The following is a 20,150-nucleotide window of genomic DNA, read 5'->3' on the forward strand; positions in this document are numbered from 1 at the left end:
GTCACCCAGAGTCTCTGACCAGGCAGAGGAGAGGGTGTCCAGCAACCTGACAGGTACTTACACCAGCCTGCAGTGTGAATGAGTAGGAGTTATATTCCGGTTTCCTTCCCCTGAAATGTTTGTTGAATTAGTTTCCATTTCCATCCGTAGTGTATTCTAAACATATAAGTTTTGCTATATTACGTCACATTCGTCGTATGAAGGAGACCAAAGCGCAGCGTGGTATGCGTACATTCCCTTTGTTAAAAGAATGAACACCGAACAAACTAACGAAATAACAACCGAAACGTGAAGCTATACAATATAGTGCTGACAGGCAACTACACATAGACAAGATCCCACACCGGAAAGGGGGGGGGGGCTGCCTAAATATGATCCCCAATCTGATTGGTAACCATATCAGGCCAACGTAGACATACAAAACCCCTAGACATACAAAAACCCTAGACATACAAAAAAACCTTGACATACAAAAACCTAGAGTACCCACCCTAGTCACACCCTGACCTAACCAAACTATATATAGAAAACAGAGATATCTAAGGTCAGGGCGTGACATATTACAACATAAAGCCATACATTATGTTTTAAACAATTAGGTAGACTTGTAATTCATGTTTGTTCTCCAAGTCTGTTCCCAGGGAGCGTCCATCTTTATCATGATTATTCTGGATGACAGATCCCAGAGCATCATGCCTCAGGAGTTTGAGCTTATCAAAGACTTCCTCCGATCACTGCTGCACTGCTTCTACCTGGGGCAGGACCAGGTTCGAGTGGGTCTGGTTCCATGTAGTCGACACAGTGACACGGCGACGTTCAACCTCAGCACTCCCCTAAACAACAGGGAGATCCTAAAGCACATCTGGAATCTGAGACGGTCAAACGGTTCGACCACAGAGACTGACCCACACCTGGAGATGATGAGTGAGCTTCTCAGGGAGTAGAGGGAGGGTGTCAGAGGAGAATCGGTGACTAAGGTTGGGTTGGTCATTATGGGCAGTGAGCTCCATGAGAATGTGAGAGCGTCATTGGAAGAGCTCAAGAATCATGATGTGTCTCTTTATGCTATCGGGGGCGCCAATGCTTCACTGATGGGTCTGAACAAGATCACTGGCCGTCGCGAAAATGTGTTCTTCGTCCAGAAATTCTCAGGCCTGCAGGAGATCTCTGAACGTATCAGCCAGGAGATCTGTAGCTCAGCAGAGGACAGGGGACAACAGGTTGTCCACGTACCACCACCAGGTAACCTGCCCTCGTTATCTTGTCTTTGTCCACAGCACCCCAAGTCTTTATTACAATTACTTCCAATGAAGAACTGAGTGTCATCATCATGTTTCCCATAAACCCATGTTGATTTTGATTCAATCACCCTCCTGGTTTTTAGTGATTTAGCGCAATCTCTGCCAACATACAGTATGTCGTTTTTCTTCTCACAGGTCTAAAGAACAGTAAGGTGACAGACAGCCAGGTCACTCTCTACAGGGGCCAGTCTCTTTCTGCTCTCTGTCCCTATGACCAGAGGTGCAAGGAGGATGTGAAATACTGGTGCAGGATGAAGGGAGAGTTAGACTGCACTACCATAGTGTGTACTGACTTTCCTTTGCGACGAGGGGATGTGTCCATCACAGATGACCCCAGCCAGCATGTCTTCACTGTGACCATGCAGAACCTACAGACTCAGGACACAGGGGAGTATGTGTGTGCTGTGGACAATGGAAGAAACAATGGAAGCCTCTCTGTCACTGACTGTCACTGCAGGTGATATACTATTTATCATAGTCCTGCTTTGTCATGGTTGGATTTTAGCTGAGCTTTCAAAAACAAAATGTCATTAACATCTCTGCAGGGTGAATTCCATTTCAATTGCAGTCAATTCAGGAAGTACACTGAAAATTCAAATCCAATTCTTTTCAATGCTGCTCCTGAGTGGCGCAGCGGTCTAAGGCCTCAGTGCAAGAGGCATCACTACAGTCCCTGGTTCGAATCCAGCCGTGATTGTGAGTCCCACTGGGCGGTGCACATTCGGCCCATCATCATCCGGGTTTGGCCGGGGTAGGCCGTCATTGTAAATAACAATTTGTTATTTTAACTGACGTGCCTAGTTAAATAAAGGTTAAATAAATAAATAAATAAATAAATTATATGAGGAAAATTGGAATTTGCAAGTAGCCTGCCTGAACAGCAGCAACATCCTCCTTAACGGTTACAGAAACGTTTTACTGGCTATGACTGTGATATGTTGATTATCTACTTTAATGGAATGCACTGACTGTAAATAGTAAGGGCTCTATTCAATAAATATGTAAAGCGATACAGATTCCGTGATAGAAATGTAAAGGTAATTTCTAATCTGAAGGTAGTCTCTGATAAAGCGGGAACATTGCCTTTAAATTTCAATCATGCTGTAAAGCTGAAATTCCGCGATGCGGATTGAATAGAGCCCTAAGACACTCTGGATAAGAGTGTCTGCTAAATTACCAAAATGTAAATGTATATGTGAATATGAACATACCAAAATGAACTGCTTGAATGGGTATTAATTATTGGCTTTAATAATAATCAGCAATAATACTCAGAATCCTTTGCAATTGTTAATTTTTACATTACTACATTTATATGTAGTTCATTTAGCAGATGCTCTCAGATGATCACATAATAGTGCCAACAGATTTCTGATACCAATGTAGGGTGAAAGGGGGCCACAGAAGTATCTTGTTACAGAATACATTGGAGTCTAGTTCAGCCCAGTGTATTATAAATTACAAAATACTCTGAAGTAATTTAAATATATGTAACAGATATACTGCCCACCTCTGAATATACATTTAATTCACCCCAACCCTGGATCTCTGTGTGATGCGCGAGAATGAGCTTGCTTTGTCTGTATCGTTTCTGTTTCCATATTCCAGGCTTCCCAGATGTGTCGGTGAGGAGCAACATGGTGTCTGGTAAGGAGGGGAACAGCACCACAGCCGAGTGTCTCTACAGTGACATCATGGATGACAGTGAGAAGATGTGGTGTTGGAACGGGAAACCTGCAGAGAACTGGAGCTCCTGCTTGACTGTAGAGGGAGAGCGGGCGTCTCAGGACCGCATGGATTTGATCATCAATACATGGAGTCGTACCTTCACTGTGACGATGAGACATCTGGAGATGAACGATAACGACTGGTACTGGTGCATAGCAGGAGACAAGCAGATCCCGGTGTACATCTCAGTCCTCAATGCATCTAACGCATGTAAGCTGATAGACTGTCACAGATTCACTATCACTCACATTTTAAGGCTTTGTAGCCCCCTTCAGAATCCAAATAATGCAGACAAAAGACCATTGTACCTTGTACATCTTTCATTTTCAAGAGACATTTATTGAAACAAGAGAATAATAATAATTATAATAACAATAATAATAATAATAATAATAATAATACTTGTTTATATTTCATTTACAAGTGCTCTGCATGTGATGCTTGCTACACAAATCAATGATTCAAATGTCCTTCCCCTCACAGCAATATCTCCTCCAACCATGAATCTGATTACTTTCCCTTTGGTCTTGACTCTGAGAGCAACGGAGGATGATAACTCAAGGGAGAGGTGAAACTATTGCTTTTTTCATTCATTAGTGTAGATATACTGTAACAGATAAGCTCATTTAGATTTGTATTTTTTTTGGTTTTCTAGTTGGGACTGGGAGAGATATCTGGATATTCTGCTGAAAGGTGCTGTTGGCCTGGTATTTTTTGGCATGCACCATCCTAGCAGCTCTGGTGATGAGAGACTACCAAAGTAAGTGCTATGTATTTTTATCACTTAAATCGTTGAGTCCAAATATCTTATAAAAAATAACCATGTATGATAGCTAATTACACATGATATCTATTTGTGGGTATGTGTGCTCTTATGATGACATGTCATTTGAATGGTTTGCAGCCATAACAGAATAATCTATTGAAATTGTTTAATGTTTCATGCATTTTTTCTCTGTTCTCTACCTAATGGTATGTTATTACTACAATACATTTACTGTACATGTGATTATTTTGGTTGATATTAAAGCAAACTTACAGTAATTTTTATGATCCAAATGTATTTTTAGGCTCTTTTAATTGATATCATTGATCTTGATTTATCACCAGCTCAGTCATCTCTCCTTCCACAAGTCTGATATCTGACAGGAGATAAGAGAGAGACAAGTCAAGGGATGGGGTAGCTTTATAACAGTGATCAAATGGTCAGGTTAAAAAAGGAAACAGTATGTTCCCAAGAAAACACACTAAAAATGTATTTATTTATTTTGGAGCCGAAAGAGAAATAATAAAGTTGAAGGAGGAGAGCACTTACTATTCCTGGAAGATCTATAGATGTTGACTGCAGCCATAACAACAATAACCAACAACACCATGGCCAACACAATGAGAATAGGAGCATGCCAGGGCAGGTTTCTAAAATTGAAAATAACATAAAATCATGATCAAAGAATGGTAACAAAAATAAAAGTTGTAATTTGAGGAAGCAGCGTAAGTTAGAAACCGTAACTTGACTCACATGTAAATCAATTTTCATACAGAGGGTGACATCTTGTGGCAAAGCATAGAAGTAATGCAGCAAAAATAGTGAACTTTGAATAGAATTCTTTGAGTATCAATCAAAAACATACCTGATTTTCTTGTTAGAAGATGTAGATTCGGTAGAAGGACAGCATGTAGGTTGTGCTGTTGTTAGTGAAGAAGTCAGTGTGGAAGAATGGATTGTGATGTATGGAACTGAGACGGATGGATATGGAGTTGCAGAGCCATATGAGGATGTTGTCAGAGCAGAGTCTACTGTGGCGGAAGGGTTTGTCTTTGAGGCAGAGGTAGCTGTGGAGTCTGTGAATGTCGAGAATGCGGAGTGTAACATGGGCAGCGTTGGAGTAGTCACTGCTTCTGTGGAAGGAAACATGGGTAGGAAGTCAGAAATGAAACAAAAAATAACCTTATTTTGCTTCTGAAATAATACTGCAAATATTAACTTCAGTGTTGGTGTTTTCAGTATAACAATGTTCTCATTGATGAAGAAAAAAAGCTTTAACAGAATACTACAGCACAAGCATAAGGTGGTGCAAACAAACTACAGTGTAACAGTGCTTCACTCTACCAGCATCAACTGACCTGCAGTGTTCCTGTGTGCTGTAGATCTCTGAGTGACATTGATATGAACTGCAGCCTGTAGGTCTCCAACAGAGCACCAATACCAGCCTGCATCTTTCTTCTCTAGTTCTTTCATTGTCACATTGAACACTCCCCTCTTGCCATCACTGATCACAACAGATGCATTCTGGCTAGTATCTGTCTGTGTCTGACAGGAATGCCGGTCCCCACTCCTGCACCACTTCTTCTCTTTGCCTCTGAGTGTGTCACTGTAGAGACACTGTACACTGACACTGCCCCCCTCCTCAACAGATACCAGCTCATCAACCACTGACAGATCAGGAGAGCCTGATGGAAAAGATATACAATATTATTACTGATGTAATATGCTACCTTTCCCCAGACTTTTTTACAGAAATTATGCAACGCAAAAAGTAGTGTGAGGTCAAAAATGTACATTCAAGTGGAGCTTACCTTGGGTGACTGTGAGGTCCACGGAAACTTTAACATCCGGCTTGCCTATTGCACCCACTTTCAGAGCACACCAGTACCTGTTGGTGTCAGTCTCCTGTAGGTTCTTCATGGTCACAGTGAAGACCAGCTCCTCTGGGATGTCTGTGATTGACATGCCTCCTCTGCTCCGCCTTGGGTCGGTGCTTGCCATCACTCTACATAAGGCCCAGGTTCTGCCCTTACACCAGTATTTGACATGGTCTCTGAACATGCGGTGGTAGTGGCAGGGGATCGTGATGGCTCCGCCACTCTTTGCAGTACTTTTTGTCACTGTCCACAGGCTGTTGCAACCTGTGTTGAATGAATAGATAGTAGACTGCTCAGTACCATCCATTTCAAATATATTTGTGAAAGCTGTATTAGAATAAGCTGGATAATGGTTTGTTCTGTCTATTGAAAAGCTAAAATATCAAATATTTGTTTGTATCTCTAAAAACATGATTTATGAGTATAATACAATTTTTACTCAAAAGAAAAGGGGGATATCGGGTGGAACGTGAGGTACTAAGACACCACAGGCCAATAAAACATTGCACAACAATTTCCTTTTTCTTCACAGTATGCTAATACTGCTTCCTCTAATACAAGAGAACAGTATTGAATGTAGCACCTATTTCTAAAACATAGATTATTTTTCACTATGTGTCGGCCTATATTTTGTTGTTTAGGGAATGCAATATTTAGAAATTACCAAGGCAATTCTTTAAGGGCTTTTCATGCAATTACCACACCCAAGACTTAAAAACACTTTAGAATCTGATTAACTATCAAAAGTTAGAGACCCCCAAGACATCCATCAACATACAAGTATAATACATATTCATTGTAAATGAGAGGCTCACCTGGTGGTCCATGGACAAAGACAAGGATGAGAAGATAAAGGGGAACCATGTGTACTTATTTGTTCTAATTGTGTCAATATCAATGTTAGTCTTCTCTCTCCTTAGTCAAATAGACGTGTACAGCATGTCAAAGTAATATGTAAATGTGTGAGCTGGTGCAATCCGCATCAGTGTGTCTGCTCACAGTGTCTCCTAGTAAATCAATCTGAACATATCAGTGGGTATGATTGCATTTGCAAGAACATTGACTCTCACTTCCTAATCAGTGCGTCAGACACACAATGAAACTTCCTATGAGTAACAGGTCTGTGCGTTATAGTAACCCGTTACTGTGCAACACTGTACTGGAATGTCTACATGTGTTCATAAGTGTTGCAACTTACAATTGCCACAGTTTGTTTGGTCAGAACGAGGTTAGAAGATTATCAAGTTAGTCAATGGACAACCACCAATGGAAGTCTGTCTAAATCACATCACAATGAAAAATAATTTCATTTTAGTGTATTGGGAACTGAATTAGATGATTTCACTTAATGATGATCCAATTCATACCACTCTAATATAAGTAATGTTGTGTTATTACAATTGATTATAATTCATAATAAGTTGTTTACTCACCTACTACTCACATTCATCATCATATCTGTACTTCTACAGATGGAGGTTCATTACAACTTTACTCTAATGTTGATTTTCTAAGTTTCATTCCTGGTTGAACCTTTTCCCACAGTTAGAGCGGACTAGTGTTTTGGTTCCACTGTGACTGAGGAGATGGGTTTTCAGGTGAGCCGCTCTGAAGAAACTCTTGTCACACTGACAGCATTGACACGTATTCTTCCTTGTGTGGCTCTGCTGGTGGCGTTTAAAATCTCCCCTTTGCCATTTTCTGTGCTGGAGGTGTCTCCCTGTTGCAACTTGTATGAAAGAAGATTGATTTTGATAGACTTTAGGTGCGACTGCTCTTCCCTTTTATTCACCTTGAAATCCCCATTATAGATGGCGATGAGGATGGGATGCTAAGGTTTTCACCAGTGCTCGCTAACGCTTCAGAATTAGCTTTCTGGAGGTGAGTCAAACGTGTTCTCCTCTTTTGTGGAGCATTCCATGCATGGTTTCTCTCACTGAGAGGTTGTCTTCCCTTGGTACAGTGCCTTCAGAGAGTATTCATATCCCTTGACTTTTTTTTTCTCACGCGTCTACGCACAATACCCCATAATGACATAGTGAAAACATGTTTTTTGAAAAATGTTAATCGTGTGAATAACCATCTACATACATATTCACACCCCTGAGTCAATACTTTTGAGAAGCACCTTTGGCAGCAATTACAGCTGTGAGTCTTTCTGGGTAAGAAAGACATAGAGCTTCCACTCCTGGATTGTGCAACATTTTCCCATTATTGTTTTCAAAAATGTTCAAGCACTGTCAAATTGGTCGTTGATCCTTTCTAGACAACCATTTTCAGGTCTTGCCATAGATGTTCAAGTAGATTAAGTCAAAACTGTAACTCGGCGCCTCCCGAGTGGCACAACGGTCTAAGGCACTGCATCACAGTGCTATCTGTGCCACTAGAGATTCTGGGTTCGAGTCCAGCCTCTGTCGCAGCCGGCTGCGCCCATGGGGCGGCGCACAATTGGTCCAGCGTCATCCGGGTTAGGGGAGGGCTTGTCCTTAGAATACTTATTGACTCAAGACATTACAGCATTTAACTTGTAAAAAATGTGAGAAAAAAAAAATCAAATTTAACATTATTGGGTATTGTGTGTAGGCCAGTGACCAACAATCTAAATGTCATCAATTTTAAGTTCAGGCTGTAATACAACAAAATGTGGAAAAAGTCAAGGGGTGTGAATACTTTCTGAAGGCACTGTATACTACATGACCAAAAATATGTGGACACCTGCTCATTAAACATATCATTCCAAAATCATGGGCATTAATATGGAGTTGGTCCCCCCTTTGCTGCTATAACAGCCTCCACTCTTCTGGGAACACTTTCCACTAGATGTTGGAACATTGCTGCTTCCATTCAGCCACAAGAGCATTAGTGAGGTCGGGCACTGATGTTAGGCCTGGCCGACGTAACATAAAGCTCCCGACTAACAGTTATTCTGCTGACATTGCTTCCAGAGGCAGTTTGGAACTCGGTAGTGAGTGTTGCAACCGAGAACAGATACATTTTTACATGCTACGCGCTTCAGCACTCTGCGGTCCCGTTCTGTGAGCTTGTGTGGCCTAACACCTCGAGGCTGAGCCATTGTTGCTCCTAGACATTTCCACTTCACAATAACAGCCCTTAAAGTTGACCGGGGCAGCTCTAGCTGGGCAGAAATTTGACAAACTGACTTGTTGGAAAGGTGGCACATTGAAAGTCACTGAGCTCTTCAATAAGGCCATTCTGCTGCCAATGTTTGACTATGGAGATTGCATGGCTGTGTGCTCGATTTTATACACTTGTCAGCAACGTGTGTGGCTGAAATAGCCAAATCCACTAATTTGAAGGGGTTTCCACATACACTATATATACAAAAGTATTTAGATTTTGGTATAAAGAGCCTCGTTGTATCATCAAGTAATAATATTGGTCTTTAATATTGGTCTTGTTGTAGTCAACTTGGTTAAAAATGTATACCAGTATCAGACACCAATGGACTTTCTGTACCGTGGCAGTCTGAACAAAGTCAGGAATTCTGTAAGTACAAGGTCAGCAGAGTGGAAAACCAAATCAGCTGTGTGTGGTTTGTGTGGTGGAGCAGCAAAACTAAATCTTTAAAACTCAAGTGACATCTGCCTTGGCGGTGTTGGCCTGGTGGAAAAGTAACCAATTGGTTTACTGACCACACAATTGCTAGAGCTCTCCGGGACCAGCGATTAGCAACCACCGGCTGATCTCCTTTGTGACACTGCTATACCAAAAAAATGTGTTACTGTGTGTATTTTGTGTAGCAGGTTAGTGAAATCTTGTTCAGATTAGTTTTAAAAAGTCAGCCATAAAGAGCCTGTGTTCAGTGTCACATTGTTGGATCAGTTTAGTGACTAAGGTTGAGAAGCCCTGGGGGTGGCACGACCACTCGATCTGGTTCTGTGAAACCAGACAAGGGGGGGAGCACCGGCCCGTTCAAGGTAGAATTGTGATTACTTCACTTCAACAAGCTGTATACATCTCTAGGAGGTGCAATCTGCTGGGTTCTCTAATCTCAAAACTGATGGTCACAATTGTGAATTCTGTGAGTTCCGCTGTCAGGGACCAGGGTTTAGCAACCCCCGGTCTCCTTTTTGATACTGCTTTGCAACGCTTGCAGTTAGCCACTGATTCCTTCCAAACCAATCATTGTTGAATTTGCGATTTCCAACTTGTTGTGTCATGTTTATGTCCAATGGCCGATGAGCACCAATACGTTTTATCTATAATTTCTCTTCATATGACAAGGATTTGCCAGTAGATTTTCAACTTGATTCATGATGACTTCTTGTCTAGCTTGCTAGGTAAGATTTTGAAAGTATAATGTTGACATGATCAATCCAATCAAAGCTTCGGTAGATATAACGTGATTTGACGTAATTTTATCTGTGGCCAAACTTCTTGGATGGGGACTTCTAATGTAAATCTATGGCAGCACCCAAGGAGCTTGAATTTCCGAGCTCTCCCTGTAGATTTTGTGGTGACGTAGTGACCCCATGAGTGACAGAACACTGAGCCAACCACAGCACAAGTAGAGGACATTACCAACCCCTACGCTCTGTACTTTACGCTGGCTGCCCCACCACCACCGAAAGCACTGAGCTAGGCTGAAACACCTGCATTTTGGAGCTGCCTTACTCAAGAAAGCAAAAAAAGATGTTTGTATGCGGCTTTATTAACTTAATGTTGTTCTTTTACATTGTTTGCGAACTGATATGTGACACGTATTAATGCCAAAATAACATGCAAAACCGTCAACAACAACAAAAAAAAAAATATATATATATTCTTATTTTTTTGCTAAACAGGTAGGCTCTATCCCACATGCCCTGAATGATGGGTTGCCACTGGTCTACTTTTGGAACTATGGTTCTATATTTGTGACTTGCCTTTCACCATCCCCTGTTAGATGTCTGCTTCTTTTGTCATAGTAGAACAAAGTTACAAAAACATGGAGAAAGATGGCGGTATGTGAAGGGCCAGCCGTGCGAATGGCTGGAGCTTTTGGTCAAAATATAAGATTAGGCTGAGAAGGCAGCCGTGTTGATATGTGAAATTTCTCTGACAGGACAATAAATACTCTTGTCTTTTTTTTTAGAAAAAAAAAAGTATGTGAAGCCCTTGAGTTGCCTGACAAATTTCATGACTGTGATTGAGTAGTTCAAGTGATAGTTACTACGTTTTTAATTTGGTGAACATTGATATATGACTGATGTATTTTATAGTTACATATTAATAAAAAAATAACAGACATTTATAATATAGCAAATAAAGAATATCCAACAGAGATTGGTAATTCTACAGTAAAACTTAAGACTAAAATACAAACTATTCCTTCCAATAATGAGAAAGTAAAGGGTGCTGTGTCCTCCCTGTGAACAAAAGTGTTTCATTTTTAAAAACCTGTTGGGAGCCACACTTGGGGCTCCAGGTTAGAGTAAATGAAAATAGGAGTATGTGTAATTTGAGACACTTATTGGATAATCCCGGAGTATGGAATGTTTTACTTTTAGGTGGACAAATTAAATAGAAATTATAACTAATATGACTTTTTGTTTGGTAAAAAGGCTATCATTATAAATAAGAATTTGTTCTTAATTGACCTGCCTGGTAAAATAAAATTTAAATAAACAGACAGCTCAGCACTGTGTACTTAAAATGTAATATATGCTGTATTTGTTTATCCTGAAGGAGATATACAAATATGATATTACATTTACATTCACATTTTAGTCATCTAGCAGATGCGCTTATCCAGAGTGACGTACAGTGCTGAGTACATACATTTTCATATTTTTTCGTAGCGGTCCCCAGTGTGAAACAAACCCACAACCCTGGCTTTGCAAGCGCCATGCTCTACCAACTGAGCCACACAGAACCATATCTACATATCTAATGAAAAGGGGTTTAACCTCATTCAAAACCAGGGGGGAAAAATAAAATCAATGGGGGATCTGACAGTTCCAGTGGGAATGGTAGATAATTTTGTTGTGAGACAAGAGTATAACTATGCCTGTGTTTAATCAAGAACAGAGACACGTGTTGATGACTAATCATGTGTGTCTTGTTAAAAATGATTGTGTCAAGAATGTACTTGTGGTAATATGTATTTGTAATGGCCTAATTAATCTTATAATTTCCTCGAGGTGATGGCCATTCAGCCCCCAGAGGGTACCTATATGCATCCGATTAATTTGACCAGATCAGTGCAAGACCCCAGCCTCTCTAACCAGCTGAAAAACAGCATCCACAACTGCCCTGTCTCTCAACTACTAGGCTGAGCGAAGCAACCTGTGTACAGCATCTGAGCTATCGATGCATGTGTCCTGAGACTAAGCACATGGAGCAGGCATGGGGAGATCTTATCGAAACTTCTATCATGCTACTGGTGTGTGGGAGAATCTGATGAGGCAGAATGTGCAGCAGGTGATGGTGGTGAAAGCTTGTCTGGTTGGTTAAATACAATCTCCTGGACATTGACATCGGGACATCATCATCAAAGCCATCTCTAATAGTCATACATGTCATTTGTGCTGTTAACAATTGGAAGAAGCCTGCCTGTAATTGATTTGGGATTGCAAACAATGTTGTTGTTGTTTAAATGGCAGATTTATTGTAGTAATCTATATGCATTAAGGCATCTGTAGTCATAGGGCGCTTACAGTGCCTTGCGAAAGTATTCGGCCCCCTTGAACTTTGCGACCTTTTGCCACATTTCAGGCTTCAAACATAAAGATATAAAACTGTAGTTTTTTGTGAAGAATCAACAACAAGTGGGACACAATCATGAAGTGGAACGACATTTATTGGATATTTCAAACTTTTTTAACAAATCAAAAACTGAAAAATTGGGCGTGCAAAATTATTCAGCCCCTTTACTTTCAGTGCAGCAAACTCTCTCCAGAAGTTCAGTGAGGATCTCTGAATGATCCAATGTTAACCTAAATGACTAATGATGATAAATACAATCCACCTGTGTGTAATCAAGTCTCCGTATAAATGCACCTGCACTGTGATAGTCTCAGAGGTCCGTTGAAAGCGCAGAGAGCATCATGAAGAACAAGGAACACACCAGGCAGGTCCGAGATACTGTTGTGAAGAAGTTTAAAGCCGGATTTGGATACAAAAAGATTTCCCAAGCTTTAAACATGCCAAGGAGCACTGTGCAAGCGATAATATTGAAATGGAAGGAGTATCAGACCACTGCAAATCTACCAAGACCTGCCGTCCCTCTAAACTTTCAGCTCATACAAGGAGAAGACTGATCAGAGATGCAGCCAAGAGGCCCATGATCACTCTGGATGAACTGCAGAGATCTACAGCTGAGATGGGAGACTGTCCATAGGACAATAATCAGTCGTATATTGCACAAATCTGGCCTTTATGGAAGAGTGGCAAGAAGAAAGCCATTTCTTAAAAATATCCATAAAAAGTGTCGTTTAAAGTTTGCCACAAGCCACCTGGGAGACACACCAAACATGTGGAAGAAGGTGCTCTGGTCAGATGAAACCAAAATTGAACTTTTTGGCAACAATGCAAAACGTTATGTTTGGCGTAAAAGCAACACAGCTCATCAGCCTGAACACACCATCCCCACTGTCAAACATGGTGGTGGCAGCATCATGGTTTGGGCCTGCTTTTCTTCAGCAGGGCAGGGAAGATGGTTAAAATTGATGGGAAGATGGATGGAGCCATATACAGGACCATTCTGGAAGAAAACCTGATGGAGTCTGCAAAAGACCTGAGACTGGGACGGAGATTTGTCTTCCAACAAGACAATGATCCGAAACATAAAGCAAAATCTACAATGGAATGGTTCAAAAATAAACATATCCAGGTGTTAGAATGGCCAAGTCAAAGTCCAGACCTGAATCCAATCGAGAATCTGTGGAAAGAACCGAAAACTGCAAAGTTCAAGGGGGCCGAATACTTTCGCAAGGCACTGTATGTTTATGTCTGTTTGACCAAAGGGGGACTGTAAAGGGAAAATGAATTGATCAATTATTTTCCAGTATTTGATTTACTGATTATATTAATTGGTATGTAATTAGCATGATTATATGTGTGGGAAGACATTTCCCTTATTAGTCTACAATTATCTGTTGGAACTAAGTAAAGATGTTCATACTTTTGACCTATTTAACTAACAATATCAAATGTCTGCCAGTGTTGAATGTTATGGTTAAAGTTTGACACCAGACTGAGTCGAGGGCACACATCTGTGACACTTTGCGATTCTGTAGCAGATGATATTGTGACTTCCTTCAAGCCTCTCAGGCTGGTGTTTATAGGACATTAGGTGCTGTGTGAACGATTTCTCCCCTGTTCGTGTCAACTGATGTATGGTATGGTCTCTGAAAAATCCAAAACAATTGTCACACAGAGCACTGAAAAGTCTTTTTTCCTTTGTGTGTTTTCTGGTGTGCTTTGAGAGCTTCTAGCTGGCCAGAGGACTTCTTACACCTGTGGACATTATAGGGTCTATGTCCAGTGTGGGTCTTCTTATGTGTCAACTGATGTCTCTTAAAATCTCTGGAAAAGCAAAAACATTTGTCACATTGAGAGCATTTATATGGTCTTCCTGTGTGGATCATTTCATGTCTAATCCGTTGGGATCGTTCTCCAAATCCTTTCCCACACTCAAAGCATTTATATGGTCTCTCCCCTGTGTGAGTCCTTCTGTGTGTTTTAAGTGATTCAGCGCAGACATAGCTCTTCCCACAGTCTACACAATGATAGGGTTTCTCCCCTGTGTGAGTCCTCTGATGCGTTTGCATGACATATTTATTGTAGAAGCTTTTGCCACATTGCGGGCAGGTGGCTGGGGTCAGCTGTACACTGTTTTCTTTTTTTGCTATGATTTTCCCAGACTTCAACATTGCGATGTACTCTTTGGGGTGGTCCCTCTTGAGGTGCCCATGGAAAAAGCGCTCAATGGTGAAGCCGAGCGCACATTGGGGGCATGGATAGAAGGAGGACACACCTTTAGAGTCACCTAAAGGAAAGAGAAAAACAAAATGAATTGCAGTTCTATTTCAATAAAGAGCCGTAGCTAATGAGCTAATGTAACACAATCATATGTCTACACAATAACTGCAATCCACCCCACCTATGTTACACACTGATATCAACATTATTCGCTTTCTCATCTGTACCTGGTGCAGTCCCTTGATCCAATGATGTCCTGCTGCAATCTTCAATCTTCAATCCTACTGAAACGTCATGCTCATCGTTTTCACAGTCCTTTGAAGCAGAAATGAGGGTGAATTCAGTTGAGTCCTAAAGTCAGTTACCTTCAACAATTGGCTAAATACTAACTAGACCCAGCACTCAAGCTAGTATCTGCTCAAGAAAGCTATACTTCGTGTTTGTGAAATCTTAACTTTACTATGAAGCATTAGGCTTAAAAAGCGACTGAACGCACCGATTGCACGTTTTTCTGTTGCTCATGAAGAAAAACAAAATTTCAGTCTTGGGGGTGTGGTTCAATGTGGCGGATACTGGGTGTTTGTCCCCCATGAGACACCATAGGACACCATAGGTACAAAGCTAGTACCACTTCCTCAAAACAGTCAGAATGAATCTAAAATAACTTATGAAATCTGTAATCAATTTTTACAGAGGAGGTTATAGTGGCGCAATTTTACATCTAGCTAAGGTGTTTGGTGCAGTATATCTTAAGTACAAAAACGCGCTACGTGTTGCCTTATGAAAACAAATTCCGAGTCAATCTGCTGCGCTGCTGGACAGGTCTGTCTCACTAGGCAGGTTTCTATTGAACTAGGTTAATTTGACAAAAGAAATTTTGCAAAAAAAAAAAAAAGCTCTAAAGAGCGACATTTCTTCGTTCAACAGGGGTGAATTTTCTTGTTGTCAACAAATGATGATGGAAACAAATAAACGCTTGCCGAATAGTTTTGATGGTGCACGTAACTATAAAACTCCACTCCACTCCACTCCACATTTAAATCTAAATTCCTACTCCTTTCTACAGTTGAAGTCGGAAGTTTACATACACCTTAGCCAAATACATTTAAACTGAGTTTTTCACAATTCCTGACATTTAATCCTAGTAAAAATGACCTGTCTTAGGTCAGTTAGGATCACCACTTCATTTTAAGAATGTGAAATGTCAGAACAATAGTAGATAATGATTTATTTCAGCTTTTATTTATTTCATCACATTCCCAGGGGGTCAGAAGTTTAAATACATTCAATTAGTATTTAGTAGCATTGCCTTTAAATTGTTTAACTTGGGTCAAACGTTTCGGGTAGCCTTCCACAACCTTCCCACAATGAGTTGGCTGAATTTTGGCCCATTCCTCCTGACAGAGCTGGTGTAACGGAGTCAGGTTATAAGCCTCCTTGCTCGCACACACTTTTTCAGTTCTGCCCACAACTTTTCTATTGGAGTGATGTCCACTCCAATACCTTAACTTTGTTGTCCTTAAGACATTTTGCCACAACTTTGGAAGTATGCTTGGGGTCATTGTTCATTTGGAAGACCCATTTGCGACCAGGCTTCAACTTCCTGACTGATGTCTTGAGATGTTGCTTCAATATATCCACATCATTTTCCTTTCCTCATGATTGCCATCAATTTTGTGAAGTGCACCAATTCCTCCTGCAGCTTAGCACCCCCACAACATGATGCTGCCACCCTCGTGCTTCACGATTGGGATGGTGTTCTTCGACTTGCAAGCCTCTCTCCTTTTTCCTCCAAACATAACGATGGTCATTATAGCCAAACAGTTCTATTTTTGTTTCATCAGAACAGAGGACATTTCTCCAAAAACTACAATCTTTGTCCCCATGTGCAGTTGCAAACCGTAGTCTGGCGTTTTTATGGCGTTTTTGGAGCAGTGGCTTCTTCCTTGCTGAGTGGACTTTCTGAGTGGTCGATACAGGACTCGTTTTACTGTGGATATAAATACTTTTGTACCGGTTTCCTCCAGCATCTTCACAAGGTCCTTTGCTGTTGTTCTGGGATTGATTTTCACTTTTCGCACCAAAGTACGTTCATCTCTAGGAGACAGAACGTGTCTCCTTCCTGAGCGGTATCAAGGCTGCGTGGGTCCATGGTGTTTATACTTGCGTAGTATTGTTTGTACAGATGAACGTGGTACCTTCAGGCATTTGGAAATTACTCCCAAGGATGAACCAGACTTGTGGAGGTCTACAATTTCTTTTCTGAGGTCTTGGCTGATGTCTTTTGATTTTCCCATCATGTCAAGCAAAGAGGCACTGAGTTTGAAGGTAGGCCATGAAATACATCCACAGGTACACCTCCAATTGACTCAAATTATGTCAATTAGCCTATCAGAAGCTTTTAAATGCATGACATAATTTACTGGTATTTTCCAAGCTGTTTAAAGGCACAGTCAACTTAGTGTATGTAAACTTCTGACCCACTGGAATTGTGATACAGTGAATTATAAGTGAAATAAGCTGTCTGTAAACAATTGTTGGAAAAATTACTTGTGTCATGCACAAAGTAGATGTCCTAACCGAAAACTAGTTTGTTAACAAGAAATTTGTGGAGTGGTTGAAAAACGAGTTTTAATGACTCCAACCTAATTGTGTGTAAACTTCCAATTTCAACTGTATATGTATATTTCAACGATAAAAACAATGCTTCATTGCAGGACAAAGATTGTCTTGACTTCCAAGAATGCCTAAATTGCTTCAACTTTGTTTTCTTGTTTGCTTAATGCATGTTTCACCATCCAAGTATTATTTCAGATCTACAGGAGTGCAAGTCACACCATGGAACGGACCGTAGCGATATGTTGGCACATGAGAATTATTAGAATATGGCAAATATTAGTAAATTCTCGCAATCTATCCATTCTGGCTATTACTCGCAACCTGAGACATGAAACAGATAGGTGGGAGGGCACACAGGCTGTCGACAATTTCTTTGCCTAAATGGATAATGGAAACACTTTAATCACTTCATTTTTATTCGACACTAGGCTTTTGCAAAACTTTATTTATTTTTTAGATGCGATTTCATTATGTCCAGCTGTTTTTAATCAACACAAGACAGTTCAATGGAATTTTCTATGTGAACTTTCTAAATGTCAACAGGATAAGTTAATGACAAAATAGCTAGAGTCTGTGTGCTCTGCCGTGCAATTGGATATGGCTCAATCACCGCAGTTCTTTATCCCATGTTAGTGAGCATTGTTGAAATCAAAACCCAACCCAAATCTCAAATCCTACAAAACTCAGTTTTGGAATATACTGACTTTATGACCAGAATTCACCTACTGGCAATTCTTTGTCCATTTTGGCAATGGAATAAATGTTCCTGACTAATCTCGATGTCACATATGCTGTTTTCAATGAGAGAAGTTGATTCTCGAGTTCAGATCTGGTTTAAGTTTAGACATTTTCGCTACACCTATAGCCTACTTATTATATGTCAGTAGCACACTCCAAATGCAGTCACATAGTGTCAGAAAACATGAAGGTTGAAGGCTAGTTTTGTGGTTTGGTGTACACAGCTTATAATAGGTAGGGTAAAGAATGTTCAAAACTAGTGGAACAAAAAAACGTTCAGTTTGACCATACAAAACATCTCAAAGTGTCTATTTCACTGTTATTAAATGCTTAAACTCACCCGCACATTATCACCTTCCATCTCACTGTCCTCTGTATCATCTGTATCCGAGTATGATGGTGATGTTTCCAACGGCTCCCAAGGCACTGACACTTTCACAATGTTCTCATCTTCTGACTTCAACTCATCTTCATTCTCTTCTTCCTTCACTGTAATTAAGGTAACCTCCTCTTCATCTACTGGCAGAAGGGAGCATTCTTCAGACTCCTCTTTGACTGGGGCTGGTGAAGGCAGCACCTTACACAGAGAAAACATCATTCATTCAGTATCAAGCTTATATCATAAAATGTTGATGTTAGCTAAAGGGCAATTCCATAGTAACGGAATGATGATGAGACTCCAGGCATTAAAGATATACAAGCATGTACAATTATATTTGTATTCCTGGATTATTTTACTTCTGATGCCTTACATTCTTTTTTCGGTCGAAAACCTTCATAAAAGGCATTGGGTAAAGATACAAATATAATTGTAAGTTAATTTATGTATATCTATACATCGGCTAATGTAAAAAAGGGCTTTATAAATACATTTGATTGATGCCATTTTCATGTATTTGGTGATAAAAGCTTGACGGTCATTCAAAAACAGTATGAGACTGCACCAGGAAGCAAGCGGGACTTATATAGGGTATAACTCCTGGCTTTGCAAAGGTGCTTGCAAAGTGTTGAGGAGCTACTTACCTTGCCTTTAGGTCCACGCTCTTGCTCTGCGACTCCATGGACGTCTGAAACTGTTTCAAAGGAAGGATCTTGTCCATCAGTGTCCTCTTTTTTAAAAACCTGTGATGTTTCAACTCCTAATGGCACAGCTGAAATCTGACATTCTTCAGCCTCCTCTTTAACCTCACTCCAATGCAATGATTGATCCTAGAACAGACCACGGTTGGTGTTAGAATAAACCATAGATCAATAAAACATCTAGCTGATTATTTTAGATATTGTATAATTCAATTGTTTCTCATTTTGAAGAATGGATCAAATTTGGCTCAACCTACAAAAAGCTCTTCTGACTGACCAATATTTCCATATCTCACATATTGATCCATTGGATCCAATTTTCAGAAGATGATGATCAGACTCGTGACCTGTCAATAACAAAATAAACCACCCAAATGTTGAGTTAGATCAAAAGGCTTAACAACAAAGCCAAAATAAAAGGCAACAATGGCACCAATGTTGATGTTAGCTAAAGGGCAATTCCATAGTAACGGAATGATGATGAGACTCAGATTTTTCACTTGAAATGTACATCAAACAAAACAAATTAATTGCAAGTTAAGTTTAAGTCAATGTGTTTTGTAAAATCTTCAATGCTAAACATAGCATTGTGAATGCAAAGAGGACTCGGCCCACCAAATAAGTTGAGTGAACTGGCAAAAGAGTTGATTCCTCATTCAAAGTCAAGGCCAGTGTGAATAAAATGAATAATAGTGAAGAAATCAAAACTATGAAATAACACATGGAATCATGTACTAACCAAAAAAGTGTTAAATCAAAATATATTTTATATTTGAGATTCTTCAAAGTAGCCACCCTTTGCCTTGATGACAGCTTTGCACACTCTTGGCATTCTCTCAACCAGCTTCATAAGGCAGTTACCTGGAATGCATTTAAATTAACAGGTGTGTCTTATTAAAAAGTTAATATGTTAAACATATTTCCTTCTTAATGCGTTTGAGCCAATCAGTTGTGTTGTGACAAGGTAGGGGTGGTATACAGAAGATAGCCCTATTTGGTAAAAAGCCAAGTCCATATTATGGCAAGAACAGCTCAAATAAGCAAAAGGAAACAACAGTCCATCATTACTTTAAGACAGGAAGATCAGTCGATTCGGAAAATGTCAAGAACCTTGAA

The 20,150-nt window shown here is 40.2% G+C and overlaps 3 protein-coding genes across 6 annotated transcripts in view; 1 reads left to right on the forward strand and 2 right to left on the reverse strand.

The window, feature by feature from the left end:
- Positions 1-992: 992 nt before the first annotated feature.
- LOC110522767 (polymeric immunoglobulin receptor-like) lies at positions 993-4,085 on the forward strand. The gene is made up of 3 exons (XM_090230771.1): positions 993-1,242; positions 1,437-1,758; positions 2,866-4,085. Exons 1-3 carry the CDS (start codon positions 993-995, stop codon positions 3,371-3,373), a joined length of 1,080 nt encoding a protein of 359 aa, XP_090086897.1. The 3' UTR covers positions 3,374-4,085.
- On the reverse strand, positions 3,335-6,767 carry LOC110521598 (polymeric immunoglobulin receptor). Of its 2 annotated transcripts, none has more exons than XM_021599266.3 (6): positions 6,488-6,767; positions 5,607-5,936; positions 5,154-5,480; positions 4,661-4,928; positions 4,345-4,445; positions 3,335-4,171 (listed from the first exon to the last, which is right to left on the reverse strand). In XM_021599266.3, exons 1-6 carry the CDS (start codon positions 6,534-6,536, stop codon positions 4,116-4,118), a joined length of 1,131 nt encoding a protein of 376 aa, XP_021454941.3. In that variant the 5' UTR covers positions 6,537-6,767; the 3' UTR covers positions 3,335-4,115. The 2 variants fall into 2 exon arrangements, with proteins under 2 accessions (XP_021454941.3, XP_036825206.2); XM_036969311.2 differs by having other exon boundaries at positions 4,661-4,925; positions 6,488-6,722.
- A 3,559-nt stretch (positions 6,768-10,326) lies between these two features.
- LOC110521599 (uncharacterized) overlaps positions 10,327-20,150 on the reverse strand; it is a 19,584-nt gene continuing 9,760 nt past the window's right edge. Inside the window, exons 2-6 of one of the 3 annotated variants that reach the window (XM_021599267.3) lie at positions 19,292-19,381; positions 18,978-19,163; positions 18,295-18,531; positions 14,825-14,912; positions 10,327-14,664 (exon numbers count right to left, since the gene is read on the reverse strand). In XM_021599267.3, the coding sequence (XP_021454942.3) occupies positions 14,045-14,664; positions 14,825-14,912; positions 18,295-18,531; positions 18,978-19,163; positions 19,292-19,342 (1,182 nt within the window). In that variant the 5' untranslated portion in view covers positions 19,343-19,381 and the 3' untranslated portion in view covers positions 10,327-14,044. The remainder of the gene's footprint in view (positions 14,665-14,824; positions 14,913-18,294; positions 18,532-18,977; positions 19,164-19,291; positions 19,382-20,150) is intronic. The other 2 variants (XM_021599270.3, XM_021599269.3) reach the window with 2 other exon arrangements.

This window comes from Oncorhynchus mykiss, chromosome 4 (assembly GCF_057628025.1).
Source record: "Oncorhynchus mykiss isolate SJ-2025 chromosome 4, ASM5762802v1, whole genome shotgun sequence".
Lineage (NCBI taxonomy): Eukaryota > Metazoa > Chordata > Actinopteri > Salmoniformes > Salmonidae > Oncorhynchus > Oncorhynchus mykiss.

Excerpts from the sequence above, each read along its gene's own strand:
- LOC110522767 (XM_090230771.1), top strand. The coding sequence starts at position 993 with ATGGGCAGTGAGCTCCATGAGAATGTGAGAGCGTCATTGGAAGAGCTC. Across the intron at positions 1,243-1,436 it reads TGTCCACGTACCACCACCAG|GTCTAAAGAACAGTAAGGTG; the intron begins GTAACCTGCCCT and ends TTCTTCTCACAG. Across the intron at positions 1,759-2,865 it reads GTCACTGACTGTCACTGCAG|AATGAGCTTGCTTTGTCTGT; the intron begins GTGATATACTAT and ends GTGATGCGCGAG.
- LOC110521598 (XM_021599266.3), bottom strand. The coding sequence starts at position 6,536 with ATGGTTCCCCTTTATCTTCTCATCCTTGTCTTTGTCCATGGACCACCA. Across the intron at positions 5,937-6,487 it reads CTTTGTCCATGGACCACCAG|GTTGCAACAGCCTGTGGACA; the intron begins GTGAGCCTCTCA and ends CATTCAACACAG. Across the intron at positions 4,929-5,153 it reads AGCACACAGGAACACTGCAG|AAGCAGTGACTACTCCAACG; the intron begins GTCAGTTGATGC and ends TTCCTTCCACAG.